Source organism: Colias eurytheme, chromosome 6, assembly GCF_061535395.1.
Source record: "Colias eurytheme isolate Ceu_HAF_F1 chromosome 6, ilColEury1 Martin Lab GWU primary, whole genome shotgun sequence".
Classification (NCBI taxonomy): domain Eukaryota; kingdom Metazoa; phylum Arthropoda; class Insecta; order Lepidoptera; family Pieridae; genus Colias; species Colias eurytheme.
The window spans coordinates 4,938,211-4,961,806 of record NC_142985.1 but is presented as its reverse complement, the minus strand read 5'-3'; the positions used below and the strand labels follow the sequence as shown (position 1 = coordinate 4,961,806).

General features: G+C 32.7%; 6 protein-coding genes across 6 annotated transcripts; 1 reads left to right on the top strand and 5 right to left on the bottom strand.

The window, feature by feature from the left end:
* Positions 1-1,001: 1,001 nt before the first annotated feature.
* LOC149907637 (uncharacterized) lies at positions 1,002-5,022 on the bottom strand. Its single transcript, XM_090102653.1, has 6 exons — positions 4,681-5,022; positions 4,489-4,580; positions 4,189-4,336; positions 3,727-3,819; positions 1,988-2,145; positions 1,002-1,213 (listed from the first exon to the last, which is right to left on the bottom strand). The coding sequence occupies exons 1-6, from the start codon at positions 4,742-4,744 to the stop codon at positions 1,007-1,009; spliced, it is 762 nt and encodes a 253-aa protein (XP_089958779.1). The 5' UTR covers positions 4,745-5,022; the 3' UTR covers positions 1,002-1,006.
* A 139-nt stretch (positions 5,023-5,161) lies between these two features.
* LOC149907636 (uncharacterized) lies at positions 5,162-6,505 on the bottom strand. Its single transcript, XM_090102655.1, has 4 exons — positions 6,377-6,505; positions 5,955-6,284; positions 5,705-5,873; positions 5,162-5,411 (listed from the first exon to the last, which is right to left on the bottom strand). The coding sequence occupies exons 1-4, from the start codon at positions 6,444-6,446 to the stop codon at positions 5,243-5,245; spliced, it is 738 nt and encodes a 245-aa protein (XP_089958781.1). The 5' UTR covers positions 6,447-6,505; the 3' UTR covers positions 5,162-5,242.
* Positions 6,506-6,620: 115 nt separating this feature from the next.
* On the bottom strand, positions 6,621-8,066 carry LOC149907635 (uncharacterized). Its single transcript, XM_090102652.1, has 4 exons — positions 7,901-8,066; positions 7,283-7,822; positions 6,993-7,161; positions 6,621-6,922 (listed from the first exon to the last, which is right to left on the bottom strand). The coding sequence occupies exons 1-4, from the start codon at positions 7,965-7,967 to the stop codon at positions 6,709-6,711; spliced, it is 990 nt and encodes a 329-aa protein (XP_089958778.1). The 5' UTR covers positions 7,968-8,066; the 3' UTR covers positions 6,621-6,708.
* Positions 8,067-10,029: 1,963 nt separating this feature from the next.
* Positions 10,030-13,334, bottom strand: LOC149907634 (uncharacterized). The gene is made up of 6 exons (XM_090102651.1): positions 13,116-13,334; positions 12,685-12,775; positions 12,181-12,333; positions 11,996-12,085; positions 11,572-11,910; positions 10,030-11,327 (listed from the first exon to the last, which is right to left on the bottom strand). The coding sequence occupies exons 2-6, from the start codon at positions 12,755-12,757 to the stop codon at positions 10,153-10,155; spliced, it is 1,830 nt and encodes a 609-aa protein (XP_089958777.1). The 5' UTR covers positions 12,758-12,775; positions 13,116-13,334; the 3' UTR covers positions 10,030-10,152.
* Positions 13,335-15,088: 1,754 nt separating this feature from the next.
* Positions 15,089-21,161, top strand: LOC149907633 (uncharacterized). The gene is made up of 5 exons (XM_090102654.1): positions 15,089-15,590; positions 16,320-16,466; positions 17,350-17,442; positions 20,214-20,427; positions 20,790-21,161. The coding sequence occupies exons 1-5, from the start codon at positions 15,524-15,526 to the stop codon at positions 21,004-21,006; spliced, it is 738 nt and encodes a 245-aa protein (XP_089958780.1). The 5' UTR covers positions 15,089-15,523; the 3' UTR covers positions 21,007-21,161.
* Positions 21,089-23,312, bottom strand: LOC149907632 (pancreatic triacylglycerol lipase-like). The gene is made up of 5 exons (XM_090102656.1): positions 23,150-23,312; positions 22,877-23,025; positions 22,094-22,342; positions 21,464-21,794; positions 21,089-21,255 (listed from the first exon to the last, which is right to left on the bottom strand). The coding sequence occupies exons 1-5, from the start codon at positions 23,221-23,223 to the stop codon at positions 21,198-21,200; spliced, it is 861 nt and encodes a 286-aa protein (XP_089958782.1). The 5' UTR covers positions 23,224-23,312; the 3' UTR covers positions 21,089-21,197.
* Positions 23,313-23,596: the final 284 nt, after the last annotated feature.

Here is a 23,596-nt window from a genome sequence, read left to right as displayed (position 1 = left end):
AAATTGATGGGAGAGACAAAATAGTTGCGGAGACAAAGTTGCTCGTGCGCGCTAGCTCTAAACCTATGCTCTGAGAGCCGACCAGTGTCCAATTTCAACGCCAATGATTATATTTCTTCCACTTTCGGTCCTTTATGCAAAGGAAATCGCAGTCTATTTGTTAGAGTTTGTCACTCTAAGATTGTAAAAAAAACTATGAGATTATAATAATTTATATAGTTGTGATCTAGTTCTATCGAAATTGCAAACTGTCGGAAAATTATTGTGGTCCGTAACATGAGCAGTTTTATTTATGCCGAGAATATACTTTTTCCGGACGTCTGTAAGGTGCAGGTTACTTTTTTTTTTAAGGTACAGCTACGAAGCGGGACTCCTATTTTATATTTACTAATTTATATCAGCACTTTTGACTGGATGAACCGATTTTGAAAATACCTTTTTAGTTTTTACCAAAGATTTTGAATATTTTTGCTACGCAAAGTAAGGTATATCAACTACATTCCTTAATCGGTTCGCATTTTCTTTTTCTTTTTTGGATTAAAATGTGCTATTGTTTTGATTATACGCGTGACGCGTGTTTAAATCTTAATGAAAATAATTGTTTCCCTACTTTTAAAACGTGAAACATAATTCAGTCTTATTGCCGTACAAGAAAAAAGGAAACTATTTGATTTCCATAGATTATAGACTTGGCTGCCAGCTATCATCGTTCCCGCCAATTTTTGCCAGTTATTTAAAAAAAACATAGTTTGAACTTCGAATTTGTACTTAATTTGTTATTCCACATTCGGTTTCGGGTCCTTTTCCTTTAATTATTTGTGAAGTGTAATTTTTAATTTAAAATGGAGTGAACCTTGTATGAACAAATAATTTATTAATCTATTATTAATTTCGATTGATTTTCAAATGCTACGAGTGAATACCATAACAGTGCAAACTGCAAATAACTAAATCCCATTCGGTAAGAATAAAAATCAAAAGTCGTGAAATAAAACACAGTGAATATTTAAATATATTTAATGCTATTCCTGAATACTGCGTTTGTTGTAGTTTCTTTGTCTGCATTAACGGGATCAAAGACATCGCTATCGACTTGCGGGGGCTCTGGCGTAGTGGTTACACTCGTGGATTCAGATGCGATGTTGTTGTTGTTTCCTGGTTTGGACAAACCGATGCCACCGGGTCCCATGTCCATACAGTCCCAGTGAAGAATCTAGAAGTTATAAAAGGTATGTTGGAACCATTGAGTTACTATGTACTACATAGTACCCACGGTAAAAGTGAAACTGTTCGAACGGTTCCGAACACTGCTTTGTGTAGCGCATGTCGCGTGACGGTCGGCTGCCGAGTAGGTAAGTATACCTACTCGGCAGCCGCGATACACGCGACATGCGCTACACAGACCAAAAAGTTTGAGACGATGTAATAAAAGTTTCACTTTAAAAATGCAGTCGAATTGAGGAAATTCCTTTATTGAAATTGATGAATTTAAAATAATAATACCACAGAATAATACCTTTATAGGAAATAATCGAAATTAATGACAAGTAGTTAGGTAGGTACCTATGTGCCATGATTTTAAAAAATAAAGAACTAAAAAGAAAGAGCTATCACAAGTTCTTGTATATTTTACGCGAGTACCTATTTTGAATTTTACGATTTGATTATCGTATTTTGAATTTTACGATTTGATAACTTATGCATTTTTTTACCAACTTAATTTTCCAAATGTCCATGACTTATTACTTTTAAACTTTATGAAGCTGCAGGATAAACACTAGGCTGTAGCTTAGGTACCTACACCGGTACACCCCGTACTGCCTGTACACCTACGAGCTAGAAAAATCGATCTTTCTCTTTAATAAACAAACAACGTTGCGTACCTATGTGTGGCTATGGTACATAGGCACACTAGTTACCTACTACCACAGAATACATAATAGTAGCTAAACGCTACTACTACATAACATTTTATAGCAATACATACCAAAACGGGAGCTTTGTCGATTCGTGTATCCATATCCATGCACACGTGGAATTTTTGATCCACAACGGATACGTCGAAAAGCCGAATGCACATATCAACGAGGCCCGGTGGTAAATATGGCACAGGAATGGGTACACAGAAGGGCGGTGGATTACGAGCTGCAAAAAAATACATTAATTATTATTTGGGAAATTAGTTTTAATGTTATTGTTGTTCCACGAGCACATTGGGTATACGTAAAAGCATCCTACACCTAAAAAAAAACAAGTGCGAGTCGAACTCGTGCATCGAGGGTTCCGTATAAGCTGTTTTTAGGGTTCCGTACGAAAGGGTAAAACGGGATTACTAAGCCTCCGCTGTCTGTCTGTCTCCAGGCTGCATCTCATAAACCGTGAGAGCTAGAAAGCTGAAATTTTCACAAAAGATGTATTTCTGTTTCCGCTATAACAACTACTAAATAACTATGTACTAAAAAATAAAAAAATAATAATATATCCCCATAGTACGGAACCTCTTCGTGCGCGAGTCCGACTTGCACTTGGCTGGTTTATTTTATTATTTAGGTACCTTGGTTAAACATTGCTTCGTACAAAATTGCAACATACTATATTCCCTGTGAGTTATACATAACACAGTGTTATGGCCTATATCTTCCAGGCTCCAAGGACCAAGCCTTAATCCGTAATAATAGAGTTTAATTTTTTTACTATGCATACTTTTTATAAAGATCGTAACTAAACATAACAGTTTATGCTAACTACAATCGATGATAATTAAAGTAAAAACTCTACTTTCATATGATTCATGGAATTCTTGGACTCGCATGGCTCTGAATAACTTTCAAGTGATTTACTATTAATTCGTTATATCTCATCAAAACCATATTACTTCTAGCATATCTAGTATGAATAAATGTATGATAAATCACAAACTATAAAAAGATTGAATACGTAGGTAATGAAGTATGATTTATTACACTTAATTGGAGTAAAATTATTATCATTTGCAATATTTTAACGTTTCTTTTATTCTGTTCGTTTTTACTTAGTTTAATTGACGTTTTTATTTTTAAATATACTTACTATTATTTAGGAATGTGTGTTACTTGGTTAGGACTTTGGATTGCCGCCTAAATGTTACAACCGTGACGGTTTGTTTTGCTCGACACCAACTTTTTCGTTTAGATAATCAGTTTGTAAAATAGAGATGTATGTAAGCGACTCCATCAAATTAGAATCTGACTCACAAACCGACAGGGACGATAGATAGATCGATTCGACCGGTGACATAACTATAGGTACACAATATATTATGATTATTAATCTAAATCTAAAACTTGGAGTTATTTCACTAGACAATAGTTACCTATTTAGCATTTTATCAAATTCGAATAGAGTATTAATTTTTTGTTCCTTGCCTAGGTATTTTATAGGTTTCTGCTATTTTCCATCATTTTAAAATATTCTATATTTTAGTTCCCTTTATTATAACATCATAACGTACTAAATAATAAATAAAAAAAATATTTGCAGGAAACGGTAGGTACTACATGAGATTGCATTTTTTCTTTGGCAGTCAATTGAAAACAATAACAACGATACCAATTTTGCACATTAGGAGGGAAAGCCTAATATATGACCTTATAAAACTAAATCGATTCGTAACGGTTCTGAAACGGATACATAATATGTAACTATGTCACCCTAATGTGGTATTCAATTAGGGCAACTGTGACATACCTGAGAACATTCTTTGATATACTGTGACGTTGCTCATTTTGACTTCCATCGTGAACATTGAGTCTTCGGGCTCATACTCTATAATTGTACATGCTGAAAAGAAACACACATTTTTAAATTCATCTTTAAATTAGCCAGTAGAACAAACTGTTTGTCATAACAATTGGCGTAATCTGTGACGATTTAACAAAATAAATTAACCTAGCCCGGGAGGAAAAGAGGAAAATAAATGAAGTATTTAAAATACACATAATAATTAATATTTTCATTCAATGCTAGATTTTAATAAAATTCCAAAAAAAATCGGTGCCCAAATGACTGAACCATAAACTATTCCAAGCAAGAATTAAGGACTTTTATAACAAGGAACAAAAAGGAAACATAGACTGTGTATCAGAATTCAGATAGGCTAGATATTTTTTAAATCTATATTTTGCCATAACAAATAAAACTGATACTTACTACGTCTATCATAGTTTAATGCTTGGAATCTTATTCCAGTGCAGCAGGTGCATTTCAATTCTTTACATTGGCAGGGTCCACCCATGAATGGGAGACGTATGAACCATCCAGGCCTGTACCAGGGCCTGGGCATCATCCGCCGTATTGTCTAAAAAATTAATCAAATATTTATCCAAATTTTATGCAAATTCTCATGATTTACATAAAGTCAACGAAATGTTACCTTTACGTTATATCATACCAAACAATATATTTTATGTTTACGAATTAGTATATATGATAATTGATAATATTATGTACCTCATTTGTATTTAAATCATAATAAACAGAGAAATCAGTAACATCCATAACGTTGTCTTCATTATTCCACAAACCAAAAGATTTTCCATGACCTAAAATTATTCATTAAGTCATTAAATAAATGCAAAACATGTAATAGTTTTGTGCATAAGAATTATAAAGATATGTATATTTAAAATTTGATATACTTACCCAATGATGAGGTCACACCGCAGCCGGCCACAAACAAAAACAAAACGATCCCTTTCATTTTCATTATGCTATAAGTATATATTACCGCGAATATAAGGTTCCAAACTTGCTTTCTCAAAGTATACAAATCAAATGACGGGACATAGGTATGTTACGTCAAATCAAACAGATATAAAGGATCGATGTCGATTTGTATGCAAGATGTGCTCTGCTCGAACGCAACTGACTTGCGGGACTTTCTAGAGAAACTCCTGCGCATGTAGACGCACCACCACTGGTCATCATTAAATAGCCATTTTCAATATCATGCCCGACCATTTTCTCAGTTTATCGAGAGACACAAGAAGATAACGAGGTATAAATTATATACTTATCACGTTTTCCATTCGTGCAATTGATCTGTGTGCACCCAATCTTCACGCAACGTTAACTTTTTTAACAATATTGTACATGATCTGTTAAAATAAAACACAGTGTAATAATAAATAAATAATTTAATGTTTGTGTCGACTATCTCTAAGATAAGATATGAAATTCTAATTTAAATGCATATTTGCATTCATTAACGATCGAATATCTCAAGGAGTGATCGAACTATATTCTGTTCGTCGTATTCTTCGATATCATCTTCGCCAGCATCTATCACAGCATCAACACCTCCTTGTGGATTGGGAATAGGCAACCCACCATTTTCTTCTGGTCTTACCATGGCTAAACCGTTTGCTCCCATTCTGAAATTAAAAAATCACATTTAACGTGCAATTAAAATTTCAGATTCAAAGATTATATTCACAAAAATATATTTAAATAATAAGTAATTATTGTGTGCAATAAAAAAATAATATAAACTTATATTTTTTAACACAGTATTAAATTACTTTCTTTTGTACAAATAAAAAAATAATAAAGCGAAACATAACTTTCGCCGTAAAAAGTGTTAACAATTATAATTAATTACCTAAAATTCACAGCAAACAATTAACCAAAACCACATTCTAATAAAAAAAGATTCAATTTGCCATACCTTAAGCAATCAAAGACCAAATTGAACAGCTCTAATGATCTCCATCTTCCTGTCATAGCCAAACAGAAGTGAAAGTTTCTGCCAGGGAAAAATACGTTATAAAACCGGGCACATATTTTTAAATTCGGCATTCGAGGTGGATTAATGCATATGGGACGTGGATTTTTACCTAAAATTCACACATTTATTAATAAATTTCACGAAATTTACACATAAATTTAAAATCATATTATAATTAAAATATAAATACCTGAGATGGAGTTCTCGTATAGAATTCTATCGTTCATAGACATAGCAACGTCAAATGCAAAATCTCCAGGGTGATATGTAACTCTCATACAAGCCTTCTGCTTGAATAGATCTAAAACATATCCAGTGCAACATTTGCATACGCCTAAAGAACAAGTACAACGTCTATTCGTAGAAGTGGAAGATCCATTTTGTCCATCCTCTTGTTCTTGCCGAGCAAAGTGTGATAAAATCGTAAAATTGCCCATCTTTAATCTCGACACCAATGCTGAGTTATCAGGCCATTCAGATTCTTGATTATTCAAATTAGTCACGTTAACAGATCCATTACCTTTAAATCAAGATAATAATGTTTAAAATTTTAATTAAAATCAATAGTTTATTCTTTTTTACAATGTATCAGAAAAATATATCGATACTTACCGGCTATATTTCCAGATGCTTGAAAAAACAGGGTCACTGTCACGAGCACGAAAAACGGAATTTTAACCATTATAATGTTAAAACACAGAATGGCGCGAACTTGTGAGTAAGTTTGTTGTGTGAATAAGGCTCGAGTCTGTGCACTTGAAGAGATTTAAACAGGTTTTATCGAAGAAGCGAAACATATTAATCGGGTTTTACCAACTTTCACAATGTAGTTAATCTTATAAATTCAAAAACAAAAGAGACTGCACTAGTTTTAATAAATATTAAGATATTTCTTACATAACAGTAATAATAATTTAATAAATAATCTTTATTCTTTAATTAATTTAATTCATACTTCTGCCGTCAAAAAAGTCACCCAGGGCATCGCCAATAGCATCTAAAGGACCGTCAGAACCACCACCGAAGAGCCCACTCGCTGCATCAAATATAGTTCCTTCTTGTTGATTATTATTATTATTTCCAAATAAATTAACAGGTTTCGGTCCTGATGATACTGGCTTCGGCTTTAAACCCGTTTGTACTCCAGATGTACCTAGTCTGTAAAAACATAATGTCAAGAAATTTGCGAATATATTTAAAAAACGGCAATCTGAATTAAATTAGTTACCCGAAACATCTGAACGAAGCTGAATAGATTGTGAAACCACCTATATCAGCATTGATATCCAAACAAGCGAATGCATTTCCATTCCTTATTCGTATATTGCTTATTTCAGCGCAAACTCGAACAAACGGTGCTCTTCTTGGGTTAATGCAAATTGGTGGTGGGTCGCTAGCTGTTAAAAAAATATATGTAGAACACTAATTGAAGCACAAACGTATAATTATTATTCTTACAAAAAAATTCTATTCGAAAGTAAGTAAAATTTAAAATTAAGCTTTGTAAAAATATTTTACCAGAAACTCTGCGACGCACAACTGTGTTGTTATTTACACTTAGTCTGACATCAAATACGAAATCTTCAGGAATAAATGAAATATTTCCACAGACTTTCATCCTGAATCGCTGTAATAAAGCACCAGTACAACATCCACATTGCTCAGTATTGCACCGACATGGAAACCTTATCAATGTCCCGTTCACACCTTGAATAGGTGACTCTGAAGCTTCGTTCTGTATTGTTGGTTTCTGTGTTACATCAGCAACTGTTGGTGCTATGGATGTCACAGGTATATCGCTAATTGGTTCTTCAGGTAACGATTCGATTGGGTCCTGAGCAGGTACAGGTTCAATAGGATCTTCTGCATCTTCCAGTACTTCATTATCAACGTCTTCATCGATATCACCCTCATCATTATCCGCGATGTGTACTGGCACTACTATAGTGACAGGCGATTTTAATACGGGAGTTGGATTGAGTGCTTGTCTCCATATCTCTTTAGGGATTACAAAGTTTATTTTTTCATAGCTGCAGTCTTTGTTTGATATTATTTGACCTAAAGTAATGTTGATTTAGTCTTATTCGGTAGTAGCGTATTATATTTAAAAAATTGTATATCACAGTAAAGACTTACCATGTCTACTCTGGCAAATATGTATGAGTGTGTAAAGGAATAAAATGGAATATTTTAATTGAACCATTGCTTTAAGAAAATTATGGTGCCTTAATTACAACAGTTGCGGCCGACTTACTGATTGAAATTGTTGTATAGCATGACGACTCCACCTATTTAAACGTCCACTAACAGAGTTTCAATAGCTCGTTCCTGCGGTTCGGTCATTGAACATAACAAGTTTAAAATTTAAATACGATTGTCAGGAGAAAGTCTTGAGTAGGTACTGCAAGTGACAGTTCGGATTCCTACTTTCTGTATTGGGTACGCAAATTGGAAGTTACTCCTTTTGCATTTTATTATTTGTTCCAAGTTTTACAAGGAAGTATGATGTCATTGATTCTAATAAATAATTATTACATTTTTATTTTTATTTTGCTTCATCTCCCTAAGTTTCATTATACTTAGTTTGACTCAAAAAGGACAATAATATTTATATTCATAATGAAATTGAATAAATCTTGTTATAGTATACATAAATCATAAACTATAATAAAAGTTTATATTATAATATAATAAAAGTTTATATTATGCATATAGATGATCGTCGAGGTGCCATTTTTAGGGTTCCGTAGCCAAAATGGCAAAAACGGAACCCTTATAGTTTCGTCATGTCCGTCTGTCCGTCTGTCCGTCTGTCCGTCTGTCACAGCCGATTTACTCGGAAACTATAAGTACTACAGTGATGAAATTTGATGGGAATATGTGTTGTATGAACCGCTACAAAAATATGACACTAAATAGTAAAAAAAAGAATTGGGGGTGGGGCCCCCCATACATGTAACTGAGGGATGAAATTTTTTTTTTCGATGTACATACCCGTGTGGGGTATCAATGGAAAGGTCTTTTAAAATGATATAAAGTTTTCTAAAAAACATTTTTCTTAAAGTGAACGGTTTTTGAGATATCAGCTCTCAAAGTCGTAAAAAGTATGTCCCCCCCCCTCTATTTTTATAACTACGGGGTATAAAATTCTAAAAAAAATAGAGGTGATGCATGCTAATTAACTCTTTCAACGATTTTTGGTTTGATCAAAGTATCTCTTATAGTTTTTGAGATAGGTTGATTTAACTGTAATTTATTATATTTGCTGCTACGGAACCCTTTGTGCGCGAGCCCGACTCGCACTTGGCCGGTTTTTTACAGGAAAAATAGGCAGGCCCCGTCGAGCGGAAGTTACAGATTTATATATTTTTTGGGAGTGCGGATATTATTTAGAAAAACGCGCTGCGTTTCAAATACAGAATAATAGCACAGAAATGTATCTCTTATATTGAAAATGTAAGCACAGAAATATAAATATAATCGTTATAACAAATAATTTATAAACAAAGTGTGCAGTGAGGTTTATAACAGTGGATTTTTAAAATGAAATTATTTGAAATGTAAAATATAATTTGGAAAATCCAAAAGTGCACGCCTCATAATTTTTTTTTAATACATATTTATTAATTATTATTTTTGTTTATTTAATAACAATTAAACCACATCGAATCAGACCCTGAAAAATGAAAGGGTTCTATTCCTGAGCATACTCAAGCGTAAGAGAAAAAAAAGACTCGATTAGTAAAGTATTTCGGTCGCTATCGTGTTAACAAGAAAAAGGATCCGCACATACAGACACACGGACGTCCAAGACAGAACTTTTTTAAACTGTTTTTTAACTAGTTTAAATAACAAAAATGACATCAAAAATATCATGAACGTTAAAAATAGTGTTTTTTCTTAATATGTGTGTGTATGTATTATCTTACAAGTGCAATGTATGATACATAAAGACATTTTAAGTTTGAAAAATCAGATGTTTTGCGCGAAGTGACAGTAGTACCCACCTCAACGCTTCGCTTATGAGGCGTGCAATAACAAACACACTTTTAATTAAGATTACTTTAGGGTCGAAGTTTATTGTTTCGCATATAAGATAAGTTAGCATAAGTAAGCTACATGACCTCTTTTGGATACAATTTTTGTAATTAAAGCATTGTAGTTAATTTAATCACTACTGTTGTTCTATTTATTTTATTACTAATTCTTTAAATTATTATTAAAATCATTAGTTACTTTAATAGGGTAAAATAAAAAGTCAAATATTTTAGTAAATCGCTATACTTGTATAAAATATACAATTCAGAATAAATTAACTATTTACAGAGATGAATAATTTAAAATAAATAAATAAGCTAAAATTAATAAATTACTATTTAAATTCTTCTTTATTTCTGTGACCATTCCCCACGCATCATTTTATTTTGCCTCCTACCACTTCTTCTTCTTCCAACTTCGATATCAGGTAACCCTAAGCTTTCATTAAGAGCATCAATTCCAAGTACATCATCATAATCGTTATGTTGCTTTTTATGTTTATGAGGCTTATTGTCTTTGTTCTTGTTTTGCCTTTTATGCCGGCCAAAAATGCCTAGCTGATGACCGACACTTTCACCAATTTTAGTTAAATCGAGAACATCTAAGTCTTCTAATTCAAATTGTTCACCTCTGTGTTTTTTCTTCGGTAAAACAAGTCCTTCATAATGATGGTTTGGAAAATGATTATGACCACGACTTTCATCTCCAGTAACTTCCTTGTCAGCTTCATGTTCAGCAGAATGAGAATCAAGGCTCTGTACAATCTGTACCATGTCTTCTTTCACTTCATCATCATCAACAACCGTGGCAAATGGAATAGTTGAGTGAGGCTTAGGCGTTATAGTTTGAACTTGCTCATAAGTTTGTTCTTCACTAGATTTGGTTTCCTCTTTGGATAAAGTGGGAATGATCTGAGTAACTGGCATTACAGAAAGTTGACCTGTGATATGAGCTAATGACATTTCGAGACCGGGGTCTTCAAAACTGGTTGCAGTTATCGGTGTTGTTGAAACAATTGTTGATGAAGGATTATCATTCATTGAAACAATTTTTTCACTCGTTTGAGTATTGTCCATACTTGCTGAAGAGCTTTGAACACCTACTGTTGTTGATGTGTGACTGTCTTGCACTTGCACTTCAGAACTAGCGGATACAGAATCAGAAGCAGTAGAAATGCTTGATTCAGGGAAACTGTCTGCACTAGTAGTACTTGCACCAGGGCGTCGAGTAGGCCTTCTTCCTGGTCTACGTGTTGGACGCCTATTCACGGGTCTTACTCGAACCGTGGTTGTTCTCGTTACAGGTCTTGGTGTAGTTCTAGTATTTGGTCTTCTAGTAGTACGTCGGTTTGGCCTTGGTCGACGGGTAGTAGTAGAAGTTGAAGAACTTGGGGCTTGTTTATTTCTATTCTTGTTGGGCTTTTTACCGCCGGATGATCCGAACAGGTCTCCTAATAAGTCTTCTCCCAAAAGACTAAAACCTGTATAATCCGCAGCATCGACATCGTTGACGGCATCTATTTCACCTAAAAAAGAGAAAAAAAGTCGTTCAAAAACTAAAAATTTACTTTCAAAGATACATGTATATACATGTTATAAAAATTATCACACTGATATTATAAATCATAAATTAAATGCTATACATATCAATGTTATAATATAATACAATGTTAATTTTGGCATTATTATTATCGGTAATGTACTAATGTATCTTATTCGTTTTGAAATTTAATAAAAATGGAATTATGTATTTCAATAATTATTACTAACCGTCGTCATCATCATCGTCATCATCAACTTCATCATCGTCATCATCGGCACCGAGACCGAAGTCGTCTTCTTCATCATCATCGTCGTCGTCATCGTCTTCCGCCTCCGTTTCTTCTTGAGGAACCAATGGCAAGGGGTCAGCTGGCTCAGATGTGACACCTCGAGGGCCGAACTTAAAGCAGGATACCCTCACTGCGGCTTCAACAGTGCTTTTAGCTTGTAGTTCTAAACCGAGACAAGCGCGGAAGTCTTCTCCTGTCCTTGCGATGTTGTAAACACGTCCACAGAACTTAGATACACCTCCGGGTAGAGGCATGCAGACTGGACTCGGCTTACGACCTGATAATTTGAAAATAACCAATTTAATCGATTATTTTTTATCATTAATATTAAAGCATATAAAAGCACATTCAGTCATACATACTTGCAACAGTGCGGTTTGTGATCACTTTTTTCCCAAAACTCAGTGATATCGACATTTTATCACCCGTCAAATACATCAGTGAAGCACATCCTGAAATTAAAAAAAAAAATGATTTAATGAATATTATCCACATATCAAGGAAAAATCATCTTTATTATAGAGTACCAGAAATAGAGATTACGTACCTGGACCGTTCAAATTAACAACCGGAACTGCGAAGTCCCTGCAGCAGTTGCATAATGATTCCGAACATTTGCAGTATCTATTTAGACTACTCTCTTCGATTTTGACATCATCTTCTTTATTACGAAGTACTTTATTATTATTTTTCCGTTTATCTAAAAACAAATTATATAAATGTCAATATAAAACATAATAATCGAACATTAATATCTAATAATTATTGATCTTTCAGAAGTATTCATGTATAACTTAGTCACGCGAGCTTGTTCTTTTAATCGCATACCATTTTCGTACAAAAATACATAGAAATGAGCGGACACACTTTCTCCTTTTTAATCGGACAATGCTCGAGGTTCAATAATTATATAATTTCAAGGTAAATATAAGTGTGGATAATATTACTGAAATATTATTTGATCCAAGTCCTGGATATTTAAAAATATAACATATAATTTTGATGAATATTATACATATTACTATACTTACAAGAGCATATAATTACTTACGTATGTTTTTGGATGCAGCAAATGCTATTAGCACAAAAATTAAAAGTAGTTCAAAAACCAGGGAGAGCTTCATCGTGGAGCCCAACCCTGCCTGAAAGTTAAGAAAAAATAATATAAATACTTTGCTCACAAATCAACCAGTAACTTTACAACACATAGGTACCTAATATTTAAAATAACACACATAGCTATATTATACAAGAACTTAATTTCAAAATTTAGAACGATTAATAAAATAAACTTTTCATAATAGAAGCTTTAAAATAAAGTTATCACCATTAAAAACATAATAATCTTTAAGTTTAAAGCCTCGATCCCGTTTAAGTCTTTGATATGAACTTTACCATAAACATTTTATTAGAAGCTTTTTATTACTTTATACCAATTCTAGAAATTTAACTTTTTCGTTATTAAAAAAATGAAATACTTACGTTACTCGTTAGCTTTTATGTTATAAATTAAGTAACTGTCCAAACAGAAAAATATATATCGCGATTCCCAATCGTAGTCACACCTGCACGGCTGTTCACGTACAATTAACGTATAATTATTATTAGTAACAAATAACTGACCAGCCCTAAAACGCAAGCGACGCCGACGTATGTAGCACTGATTTCATATAACCACTTGGACTCACCGGAGAAATGCGAAGTGACGTGCGAGAAAGGAAAACAAGAAAACAAGAGTCGACTATCTCTATCCGACTCGAAGGAATCGTGAGGGAGGGATGACAGACGCACTTGGCCGCCGATGTAGAATTTAGTGTCAAGCGCACGGACTAATTTACAAAGTATAATAGTTAAGGATGAGGAAACGATTTTAACACGCGATTGAGTGACGATAAAACAGTGTTGTAAACTATTATAATTTACATTGATATAATCGTGTAGTACAAAACATGTATACAAAGTATACAAAGGCCTGTGTCTGTTTATCTTACTTTCATATTTCACTCTATAGCATACTTATTTGTTGTATAGCATTGCAGCTTTGACAGAATTATAATATGTAGCGCGAACGTTATAGAGGGGGTACCTATAGTGGAAGTTCGAGAAACATCCATAATGGGTGTATTGATCTCGGATACAGTAAACCACTAGAAAGTGGCGTTTGTTTTCGTTGAGGTATAATTTTGTAGTATACATTTATAGAATTTTTAAAATTCACATTACATGCATATACATTATACATATAGCGGTATTTATTACATATTTCAACTTCTCTATATATTTTTAAATTACAAATATTTACACGTTTATGAAAATATAATATCTTTACATCAAAGGAAAACCAATGAAATATTAATATAGCGATAGAACAATTTTAATAAAATATATTATCTCAATGGATATAATATGTTTTAATGAATTTAATGTAACAAATTGTTACAGATTTTCAAATATTAATTTATATAAGAAAAAGGTCCAACTTTTTGCATAAAAGTTTAATTTAACCGGAATTATTTGTAGCATAACTGTATCAATGTATTCAAAATTCTCTTCCTAAACACAATTAAAAGTAATTCAGTGTTAACATAAAATACTAAACTATTATATGTATATAATATTTACGGTAGCACGTATAAAACAGCACCCGTCGCTAAAGCGACTGTTAGGGTCACTTTCTAGTGAGAGAAAGTTGTATTCAGTCTGACTAAGCTACGGTCTGATATTTGTTTTTCATTTTGGTAGTGACAAAATTTCTTGTTCTTATGATTACGTTTTCAAATCACACTGCGGTTTATTATTAACTCAATTACATAAAACTAAGTGATCTTTTAATAATTATGTATAATTATTACTTAAAAATAAAAAGTTCTGCTAGCAAGTAATCACTGTATTACGTTATCCATATTACCACATAAATGAACATAAAAAGGAAAATTGTTCCATTATGAAAAAAGGAATATGTTACGGTATCACTTCCGAATTCTAAAACCTATCAATATTAATCAACACGTTGCATGTATGCACGAATACTTACACTTCATCGAACTTTGTTTTTTAACTAACAAGTGTAATTATTAATTCTCTCATAACATCATTTTTTTAACATTCATCTATTGTTCCATAGAGGGAAATGACTTCTACAAATATTATTTTTACTAGAGTAATGAGTCAATGAACTCAACATGGATAACCTTGAACTTGACATAGTTTTAGTAAAAACTAGTTTGATTTACAGTTCCTAATATTGAAATACATTTATATTAATATTATAATTCATAACTACACCCGTACCCGCGTATTACTAATAATAATGTTTTAATTATTCTAATAAAGATAAAAACTTACAGAATTTTCTCTAGTTACGATAACGACTGCGCTGGAACTATCTAAAATATAGAAAAGAAATACTTCCTTCCGATTGTCCTAGTCCGAGTTATTGTAAAAGACGTTGAGAGATTTTACAAATTATTAACATAAATGCAGAAATCATTTATAATGAAAATGGGTGATTTTAAAAATATTGCGGTTTTGAACTTCTTTAAATAACGATGAGGTACACATTTGACCATTATCTGAAAATATTGATCAAACTAGTTTAACACTAATTAATCATACCATAAAACGCATTTTCCCAATCCCCCTTCATCATAGGATGAAATCTCCCACAGCTTTCTCGATGCATCTCACCGGTGCATGTGATTACTACATCGTTATGTTTTATTTTAAATTTCACCGTCTATTGTGATAGTAAGCGAGGTGAAACGGCCGGAGATCGGAGGCAAGGAGCAGTGTTGGCTGAGCTCTGGCAACGATCGCCTCATTCTGTACGCCTGTACCGCGCTTTTATAATTAATTTTATTCGTATATCATAAATTGACCGGTGTCACGAGATGAATAAGCTAACACTTTCGCTGTTTGTAGCGATTTTAGCTCTCGTCCACAGCGCGAGTATATTGGGTGAGTTATGAATATTCATCTTCATCGGTATAAGTGCATTTCAATGTGATTTCTGAAACCATTTTTTTTAAATTAACTCTATTAGATCCTCATCAAATTTAATTAATTAATGCTAAACGCAGTAATTATTAGTTTCATTAATAATTCATAAATACACCAATAATCGTTTCTAACATAACCAGAGGTTGTAATGCATAACAATAACAGGCGTTACTCAAGAAGTGTTATATAATCAACAAATATCTCGGTCCTTCACATCGAACAACGACCGCCAATGGTCGTGACCAAACGCAGTGAAAGTTCTCGCATGAGAAAGTGTCATACAGCCTAAAAATGTTATAATCGTTAGCATGTTTAGGAGAATTTGTATTCCCTACATGTTGAGGCTTTTGAGAAGAATATAAATAAACTTCGAGAACATTGGAATTCTAGAAAACAATTAATTGAATTTGGGAAAGTAGATCAATTAAGTTTGAGGTGAATTTTAATTTTTTTGTTGGATATTTTTAAAATAAAGTGTGCTTAATTTAAAATCTTGAATATTTTAATTAATTAATTGGATGATTAAAATTATTAACTAATTGATAAAAAAAATATAATTTCATATTAATAACAAATCACTGTGTTATCTCTTTCTTACCCCTTATTATATTTTATTTGATCATTTTAAGGAATATTATAATTAAATGTTCAAACAATAAAATATTCAATAACTCTATAAATCCTTAGATTTTCTGGATTGGGAAGATGGCAAGAAACTGATAGAGATACCAGAACTAAGAAATGACCAACCGAATAGAAATTGTTTGTGCAAGGGACCGGCGTGTGTTTGCTGCGTTGATTTCAATATTACATTCGTCGATTTGGGAGGACCAGGTAAATATTTTCTTAAATTTACTTCTTAAATATTAAGCCTAATATGTCTTCTTAATATTTTTATTATAAATGCGAAAGTTTGTGACGAAGGATGTATCATTGGTTTTTTTTCACGAACAGCTCGTATACGTATGAAATTTTGTACACAGATATAATACCTAATAGTGGTCTAGATCAATCAAAGACTACTTTTCACTCGGTTTCACGCGTGTGTAATGCTAAATAATATGTATATAAGGTACTAGTGATCCGCCCCGGCTTCGCCCGTGGTACATAATTCGCAATAAAAGGTAGCCTATGTCCTTTCTCGGGTATCAAAATATCTCCATACCAAATTTCATGCAAATTGGTTCAGTAGTTTAGGCGTGATTGAGTAACAGACAGACAGACAGACAGAGTTACTTTCGCATTTATAATATTAGTAAGGATATGTAGGCCTCTAACTTTGAATGTACAAAATTAGACACATATTGTGCACGTTAAAAAATTACACGTAGTTTTTTTATTAGAACATATTATATTACTTATAATATACTTGTTTATTGCATATTTGCCACGATCAGAAATTATATCAACGAATCGTGAGTTTTCTTATCACACAAATTGACAATACACAGTAGGAATACTTGTAATGTCTAATATCGTCAATTTTATATTTTATTTTTACTTATAAACTGTGCGAAGCATGTTTTACTCAATCATATAAAAATTCGCGAGTGGGTTGAAAAATTGGCAGAAATGTAGAGTATGCAATAAGGTATACATAAAATATAGAAATAATTATCTTTTGTACATTTATTGTCCGCGGGGTCCTAGTTATATTATAATTATCTCTCATATCTCATACTTGCAACAATCTAATCCTATATTTTGTAACTTTCAGGATGCGTTCACATGAAATATCTGTCACCCGAAGATGGCTTCTCCGTAAATGTTTCGTATGGAAAAAACCTTCTACACAGTTCCAAAATACAAGGTAAATATTATTTAGGCGTGTAGATAAATATTGAGCCTCGTATTAAGGTTTATTCAGGTTTATTTATAGAAAGTTGCCTTTCCAGTACTATCGTAATATTTAGAAAGCTTATAGCAAGCTTTAACGATGTCGCTAATTTCACTTGTTTATTTTCCTCTTAGATTGCCATTCATGATATACGCGGTAATTATTAAACTTATAATTAAGTAAATATCACATGGAGATTTGAACGTAATTGAACATTTTATTTGACGTAAAGTTAAACCTAAAAACGTTTTAGGCCAGCGGAATAATACCTACCTACTCGATGCTGAATCCAAAATTAGCTACATAATTTTTGAAGTGAAAACTTCTTTAGCGGCGTTGAGCACTTTTTCTGTAATGGGTATAAAATCTTAAACTCGCGTCAGGACACGTGACCTGATCGAAAAAGCGTAAGACGGATACCATTCCAAAATATCAAACATGCTCAACGTAAATAATCAAGTTTTCACTTCTGCCGGCACTCCCGGAGTGCAACCCGTCTTTTTTTTTCTTCTGTCTATCTGTATATCATACCTTGGTTCCGATTGCATAAAACTTTGATGCTACAAAATGGATTTAAGTAAATGCAATTTTTTCTTAGAATAATAATTATCCTCGGAAAATAATATCTAGAACTTTTTCATGTAGTAATTGTTTTGGTTAGAAAGTGGTAAAATAATATCGCAGTGCGCTCTTTCGATGCAACAATAACAGTTATAACGTTCCGGTTATGCACAAACAGTGCACTTGTTCGATAAAAGTGCAGAAAATGTTGTTCTCATTCCTTTGTTTATCTTTATATATATAAAATTCTCGTGTCACAATGTTAGTCTGCATACTCCTCCGAAACGGGTGGACCGATTCTCATGAAATTTTCTGTGCATATCGGGTAAGTCTGAGAATCGGCCAACATCTATTTTTCATATGTACCACGGGCGAAGCCGGGGCGGACCGCTAGTATCAATATATTATATAGAACACGTATTTATGACATTGTCTTCCATCCTAATTGCTACATAGACTGGGGTAGAAGCCTTTGAAAATAATGAAAAGATAAAAAAAATCGCAGTCGGATGAAACCCATTAGAAAAGGAGGGGAATATGATAAAAATGTAAGGAAAAATAAATTACGGTCAATCCGAGTTCGGGAAGCGGGAGGGGGGAGCTTTTAAGAGAAAAAAATGTTTTCTCTCGATTTCCGACAAAACTACAAGTCCTATAGAAAAAAGTTCAATGGCAAAGTTGTAGGTAATTAAAAGTTCTACAACTTTTGTATTCACAATTTTTTCACATAACCTAAAAATTTAGGTGAAAAATTCAAAAAACCAAGTTTTTGGTCTTTTATTTCTATCTACTTCAAAATTTATTTTTTTTCTACGAAATTTGGTGGAAACTTACTTTATTATGTCCCAAATACACTGTAATTTATTTGATTGAAAATATTAATTTTTTCGCCTTATTTTGAATGAATACCAAAAAAACAACCTAATTTTCAATCGAAAAGTCACCCGTCAAAATATCAGCTTTTTTCAAAAACTTGGGGTGCCTTTTATTCATTGAAATCTCTACTTTCATATGGTGTAAAAAAAAATAAACACCACCATAGTAAATGTTCTCAGGAAATGCATACAAACAGTGTGATAATGAGCTTTTACTAAATCAGGCACACTTCTTGAACTCTATATCTTCTATTGTATCGGCTTTTCGGTAATATTTCAAAAGAAAAATAATTATCTGTTCTAAGTTTAATATTTTACAGCATATTCAAAAGCAAAATGATGTCGATAAAAACATTTCAGGTAGTTCGAGAAGTGTGCCTGATTTAGTAAAAGCTAATTTTCAGACTGTTTGTATGCATTTCCTGAGAACATTTACTATGGTGGTGTTTATTTTTTTTACACCATATGAAAGTAAAGATTTCAATGAATAAAAGGCACCCCAAGTTTTTGAAAAAAGCTGATATTTTGACGGGTGACTTTTCGATTGAAAATTAGGTTGTTTTTTTGGTATTCATTCAAAATAAGGCGAAAAAATAAATATTTTCAATCAAATAAATTACAGTGTATTTGGGACATAATAAAGTAAGTTTCCACCAAATTTCGTAGAAAAAAAATGAATTTTGAAGTAGATAGAAATAAAAGACCAAAAACTTGGTTTTTTGAATTTTTCACCTAAATTTTTAGGTTATGTGAAAAAATTGTAAATACAAAAGTTGTAGAACTTTTAATTACCTACAACTTTGCCATTGAACTTTTTTCTATAGGACTTGTAGTTTTGTCGGAAATCGAGAGAAAACATTTTTTTCTCTTAAAAGCTCCCCCCTCCCGCTTCCCGAACTCGGATTGAGCGTAATTTATTTTTCCTTACATTTTTATCATATTCCCCTCCTTTTCTAATGGGTTTCATCCGACTGCGATTTTTTTTTGTTTCAAAAATTATCTACTCTAGTCTAACATGTGGGTTCGGATTCGATCAATTAATTTGGTACTATTGAAAAATTTGCAATATGAATATGGTTTAGATATTATACGTAACTGTGTTATAATTACTTGTGACATTAGTAATTCAATAATACCTGAGGACCTTCAATTCGACTGTATTTTTTTTCCGGGTTTGAACCGAATATGATTATTATTTTTTTATCTAAAAGCTGGTGCCCTCTCATATCCATTAAAATATGTATTAGTCCCATTTCATTTGATAGTTTAGTTTTTTATTAACAGTAATTATTTCGTATCGATTTACAGGCTCAAACCCCGCACCAATATGCCTGCAAGTATTCGGAAAGTTCGCCCAAGTGTGCGCCAAGTTCAGTGACTTAGCACCAACCGCTGATGGTCTGAGAGGTTGTTTAGAATTGGAACCAAAACTATTAGGAGAAGCTCAATTGGACTTCCCTATTGGATGCTTTAAGTCTACACCTGGTGGTATGGAAATGGAAGATCCTCCTGCTGAGGAAGAGTAAGTAGTATGAAATTATTATAATTAAAATTTTATTATATATTATATTTATTGTAGAAATCGTTATGAAGCGCTTGACTGTTTGACAAAAAACATACACCTTATTCAATTGCGTAATAGATTAGGTTATTGCTGTAATTTAAACATAAGATGACATATACTTAACAAAAGCCTTCTAAAATAAATCATTCATTTTAGAAGCCTCAAGTGTTATTCTTTATGAAACTTAAATTAAATTTAACGATAGGTGAATAAAATAAAATTTTTGTAGTTAAAAAGAATGACGAAGTAACATTTACATTTAAGACATCTTTTTAACCTAAGTAACATTGTCTTAATCTGTAAAAAAATATTCTTTCTAGATCAACCGAAGAACCAACAACAGAAGAAAACACATTCGACGCTGAATCATTTTTAGTTAGCGTCTACCAAACAGCAGAACAGGGTGTAGCATTTCTAAGTAGCCTTCTAGATATACCCTCAAAACGTAATATTACTACCACTATTGCTCCTGCTACCATACAACCAGAAACCCAACGAAGGGCATCTAAAAACCTAAAACATCCTAATCAACTGTGATAAAACATTACTACTTACAGAAGTACAAAACAAGCATTTAATAAAAAATAGTTAAGTTTTAGCTTGCCTAGCTCTCTAGTAACTGAAGTAACACTTCTCGTCCTATTTATTGCTTTAACGTACACTAGGATAAATAAACGTTTTAAATGTTTAAATCGTGTTTTATTTCGACTTAATATTTTGCAAGGAAATTAGCCCTGGGAGAACGGAGGGGCAGGGTTTGTCTCCAAGTAGTAGACACCAGTTTGCCTGAAAAAATATAATAAATTTATTAAAAAACTATGATTTTGTCAAAAAAGAAAAATATGTCGAAAATTTTCCCACTATACCTATACTAATTTCGGCGTAATCTTTATTGTGCATTAATTTTAGATTACCCAAAATTATCGATAATTCATATCATCTATTTGGTTCCAAACACCAATATCATTAGCCATCGTTTCAAAACAATACGTACCCAACTTTAGGTGTCAATCCACCCATTTGTAAGCGGCCCGAGAAATCACACAATCTCAATACAGCTGCATAATAATTCAAGCATTCTGTGCCAGTAAAGCCTCCCGATGTTATTGATTCGGCGAAGTAAAAAAAACTTCTGGCATGGTCGCATTCATTCGAGTTGCAGCCAGGCATGGAAATACCCCCATTAGGATAGAAATCCACTTGGGCTAGATCAGCCAAATAACCATTGACACCGTAGTTTGTGTGAATTACTTCTGTGTAGAGAGCGTCGTTGGGAGCAAATCGATCGATGTTATTCACCCATCCGATTAAAGCTGGGTCTAAACCTGAAAAGTAATCAAAATATTAACCCAGTGACCAAAAATTGCGAAAGAATTTACTTCTTAAACAGATATAATCATTAGTAGATTAAGTTTTACGCTCTCTTTACGAAGTTATAACTATTAACTTCTTAATTATTGTATTTTATTTAAATGGCACTAAAAGTGAATGTGACAAAACATTTAAAATTTTCTGCACTAAATCTTCTTCGTGTAATGAGTAAGTAAGTAAGTTTATTACACAAAATAATTAAGTGTAAGATGTATCTATGTCGAAACATCGCTTCAAAAAGCAGAATACATACCTGTAACATAATTAATTTGTCCCCGAACATTTCTGCCAACCACACCAGCTTGGTGGCCACCAACGCCGTGTCCAATAATATGATATTGTCCCGGGTTAGATCCAGTTAGGTCATTAACCCAGTCTATAAATCTAGCCACCGCTTGTCCTGAAGTTCCGCTGTTCCAATTAACAATTCTGTAGTTAATAGAATTTGCTCCAGAAGACCAGTCTACGACGATGACGTTCACATCGGCAGCTGCTAGAATTACTAAAACGGAAATTAAAAAAGAATGGATAAGTATATTTACTATTCATATAATTATAACATAAAGTAGATAATTTAATTTATTACATATTATAATGTTTTGAATGCGTGCGTGTGTATCTATTTTACTTTGTACACCAAAACGGTAAAACTGAATTTGAAATTTTAACATAATATTAGAATATTAGATTTTGAAGAAAGACGTGAACAATGGTGTATAACGAAAAACAAGTAAGCATTCTTTTTAAAACATCATAAAAAGACGAATGTTTTCTACACTAATATTATAAAGAGGAAAACTTTGTTTGTTTGTTTGTTTGTTTGTTTGATTGTAATGAATAGGCTCATAAACTACTGGACCGATTTTAAAAATTCTTTCACCATTCGAAAGCTACATTATCCACGAGTAACATAGGCTAGGTTTTATCCCGGAAATCCCACGGGAACGGGAACTATGCGGGTTTTTCTTTGAAAACGCGGGCGAAGCCGCAGGCGGAAAGCAGGAAATAAATTAATAGATGATATTTATAAACTAACCCGGGATAAGAGCCATATTGAAGTCCGAAGTGGCCGAGTTCATCCAGCCGTGGATAAGAACGATTGTTCTTTTACTGCTATTATAATTCGATTGTTGTAGAAGATTGGCATTATTGAATTGAAGGGGTTGGCTTCTAGAAGGATTCGATCTGAAAATTAACATGAAACAAAATTTTATAACTATGCAGTCTTCAAAAACTCTTCACATGAAGTTTTTGTAAGACCCTTGTTAATTTCATTAATGTATGTCTTTTTAGATGATTTTTATTATACCTTGTAAACAAATGGTAGACATTGCTAGCTTGGGGGTTAAAACGTGCCACTGCAGCAAGGTCAGTTATTGGCATCCACAAATCTACCAAATGAAGCTTTCCATCAGAATCCTCGGCATATTGGTAACGGTAGCCAGAATCCAACTTTCTTATTATTCTGTCAGTTGGTGAAGCTGAAAAAGATTATAAATATTTTTAACTTAAAATAATAATGAACCATGAAAGCATTCAAAGCTATAAAAATTATATTTATTTAAATTCAATTGCAGATCAAAATTTTACGCCGTTACTGAGTTTAAGAACAATCTTCGTCGTTTCATGATTTTCTTCTCTTTTTATGACTTAAGTACGAATTTTTTGTAACTAAAAATAAGAATTAAACAATAAAGGGTTGTAACTTTATGACTTTATTAAAAAGCTAGTTCAAAGCCCCTCTTAAAGAAAAATA

Excerpts from the sequence above, each read along its gene's own strand:
- LOC149907635 (XM_090102652.1), bottom strand. The coding sequence starts at position 7,967 with ATGGTTCAATTAAAATATTCCATTTTATTCCTTTACACACTCATACAT. Across the intron at positions 7,823-7,900 it reads TATTTGCCAGAGTAGACATG|GTCAAATAATATCAAACAAA; the intron begins GTAAGTCTTTAC and ends ACATTACTTTAG. Across the intron at positions 6,923-6,992 it reads GCTTCGTTCAGATGTTTCGG|ACTAGGTACATCTGGAGTAC; the intron begins GTAACTAATTTA and ends ATGTTTTTACAG.
- LOC149907633 (XM_090102654.1), top strand. The coding sequence starts at position 15,524 with ATGAATAAGCTAACACTTTCGCTGTTTGTAGCGATTTTAGCTCTCGTC. Across the intron at positions 16,467-17,349 it reads CGTCGATTTGGGAGGACCAG|GATGCGTTCACATGAAATAT; the intron begins GTAAATATTTTC and ends TGTAACTTTCAG. Across the intron at positions 20,428-20,789 it reads GATCCTCCTGCTGAGGAAGA|ATCAACCGAAGAACCAACAA; the intron begins GTAAGTAGTATG and ends TATTCTTTCTAG.
- LOC149907632 (XM_090102656.1), bottom strand. The coding sequence starts at position 23,223 with ATGCCAATAACTGACCTTGCTGCAGTGGCACGTTTTAACCCCCAAGCT. Across the intron at positions 22,343-22,876 it reads CAATATGGCTCTTATCCCGG|TAATTCTAGCAGCTGCCGAT; the intron begins GTTAGTTTATAA and ends TTTCCGTTTTAG. Across the intron at positions 21,795-22,093 it reads ACAAATTAATTATGTTACAG|GTTTAGACCCAGCTTTAATC; the intron begins GTATGTATTCTG and ends ATTACTTTTCAG.
- LOC149907636 (XM_090102655.1), bottom strand. The coding sequence starts at position 6,446 with ATGGTTAAAATTCCGTTTTTCGTGCTCGTGACAGTGACCCTGTTTTTT. Across the intron at positions 5,874-5,954 it reads ATACGAGAACTCCATCTCAG|GTAAAAATCCACGTCCCATA; the intron begins GTATTTATATTT and ends TGTGAATTTTAG. Across the intron at positions 5,412-5,704 it reads TTGGTCTTTGATTGCTTAAG|AATGGGAGCAAACGGTTTAG; the intron begins GTATGGCAAATT and ends TTTTAATTTCAG.
- LOC149907637 (XM_090102653.1), bottom strand. The coding sequence starts at position 4,744 with ATGAAAATGAAAGGGATCGTTTTGTTTTTGTTTGTGGCCGGCTGCGGT. Across the intron at positions 4,581-4,680 it reads CGGTGTGACCTCATCATTGG|GTCATGGAAAATCTTTTGGT; the intron begins GTAAGTATATCA and ends GAATAATTTTAG. Across the intron at positions 4,337-4,488 it reads ATGATTTAAATACAAATGAG|ACAATACGGCGGATGATGCC; the intron begins GTACATAATATT and ends TTAATTTTTTAG.
- LOC149907634 (XM_090102651.1), bottom strand. The coding sequence starts at position 12,757 with ATGAAGCTCTCCCTGGTTTTTGAACTACTTTTAATTTTTGTGCTAATA. Across the intron at positions 12,334-12,684 it reads TGCTGCATCCAAAAACATAC|ATAAACGGAAAAATAATAAT; the intron begins GTAAGTAATTAT and ends ATTTGTTTTTAG. Across the intron at positions 11,911-11,995 it reads CACAAACCGCACTGTTGCAA|GTCGTAAGCCGAGTCCAGTC; the intron begins GTATGTATGACT and ends TCAAATTATCAG.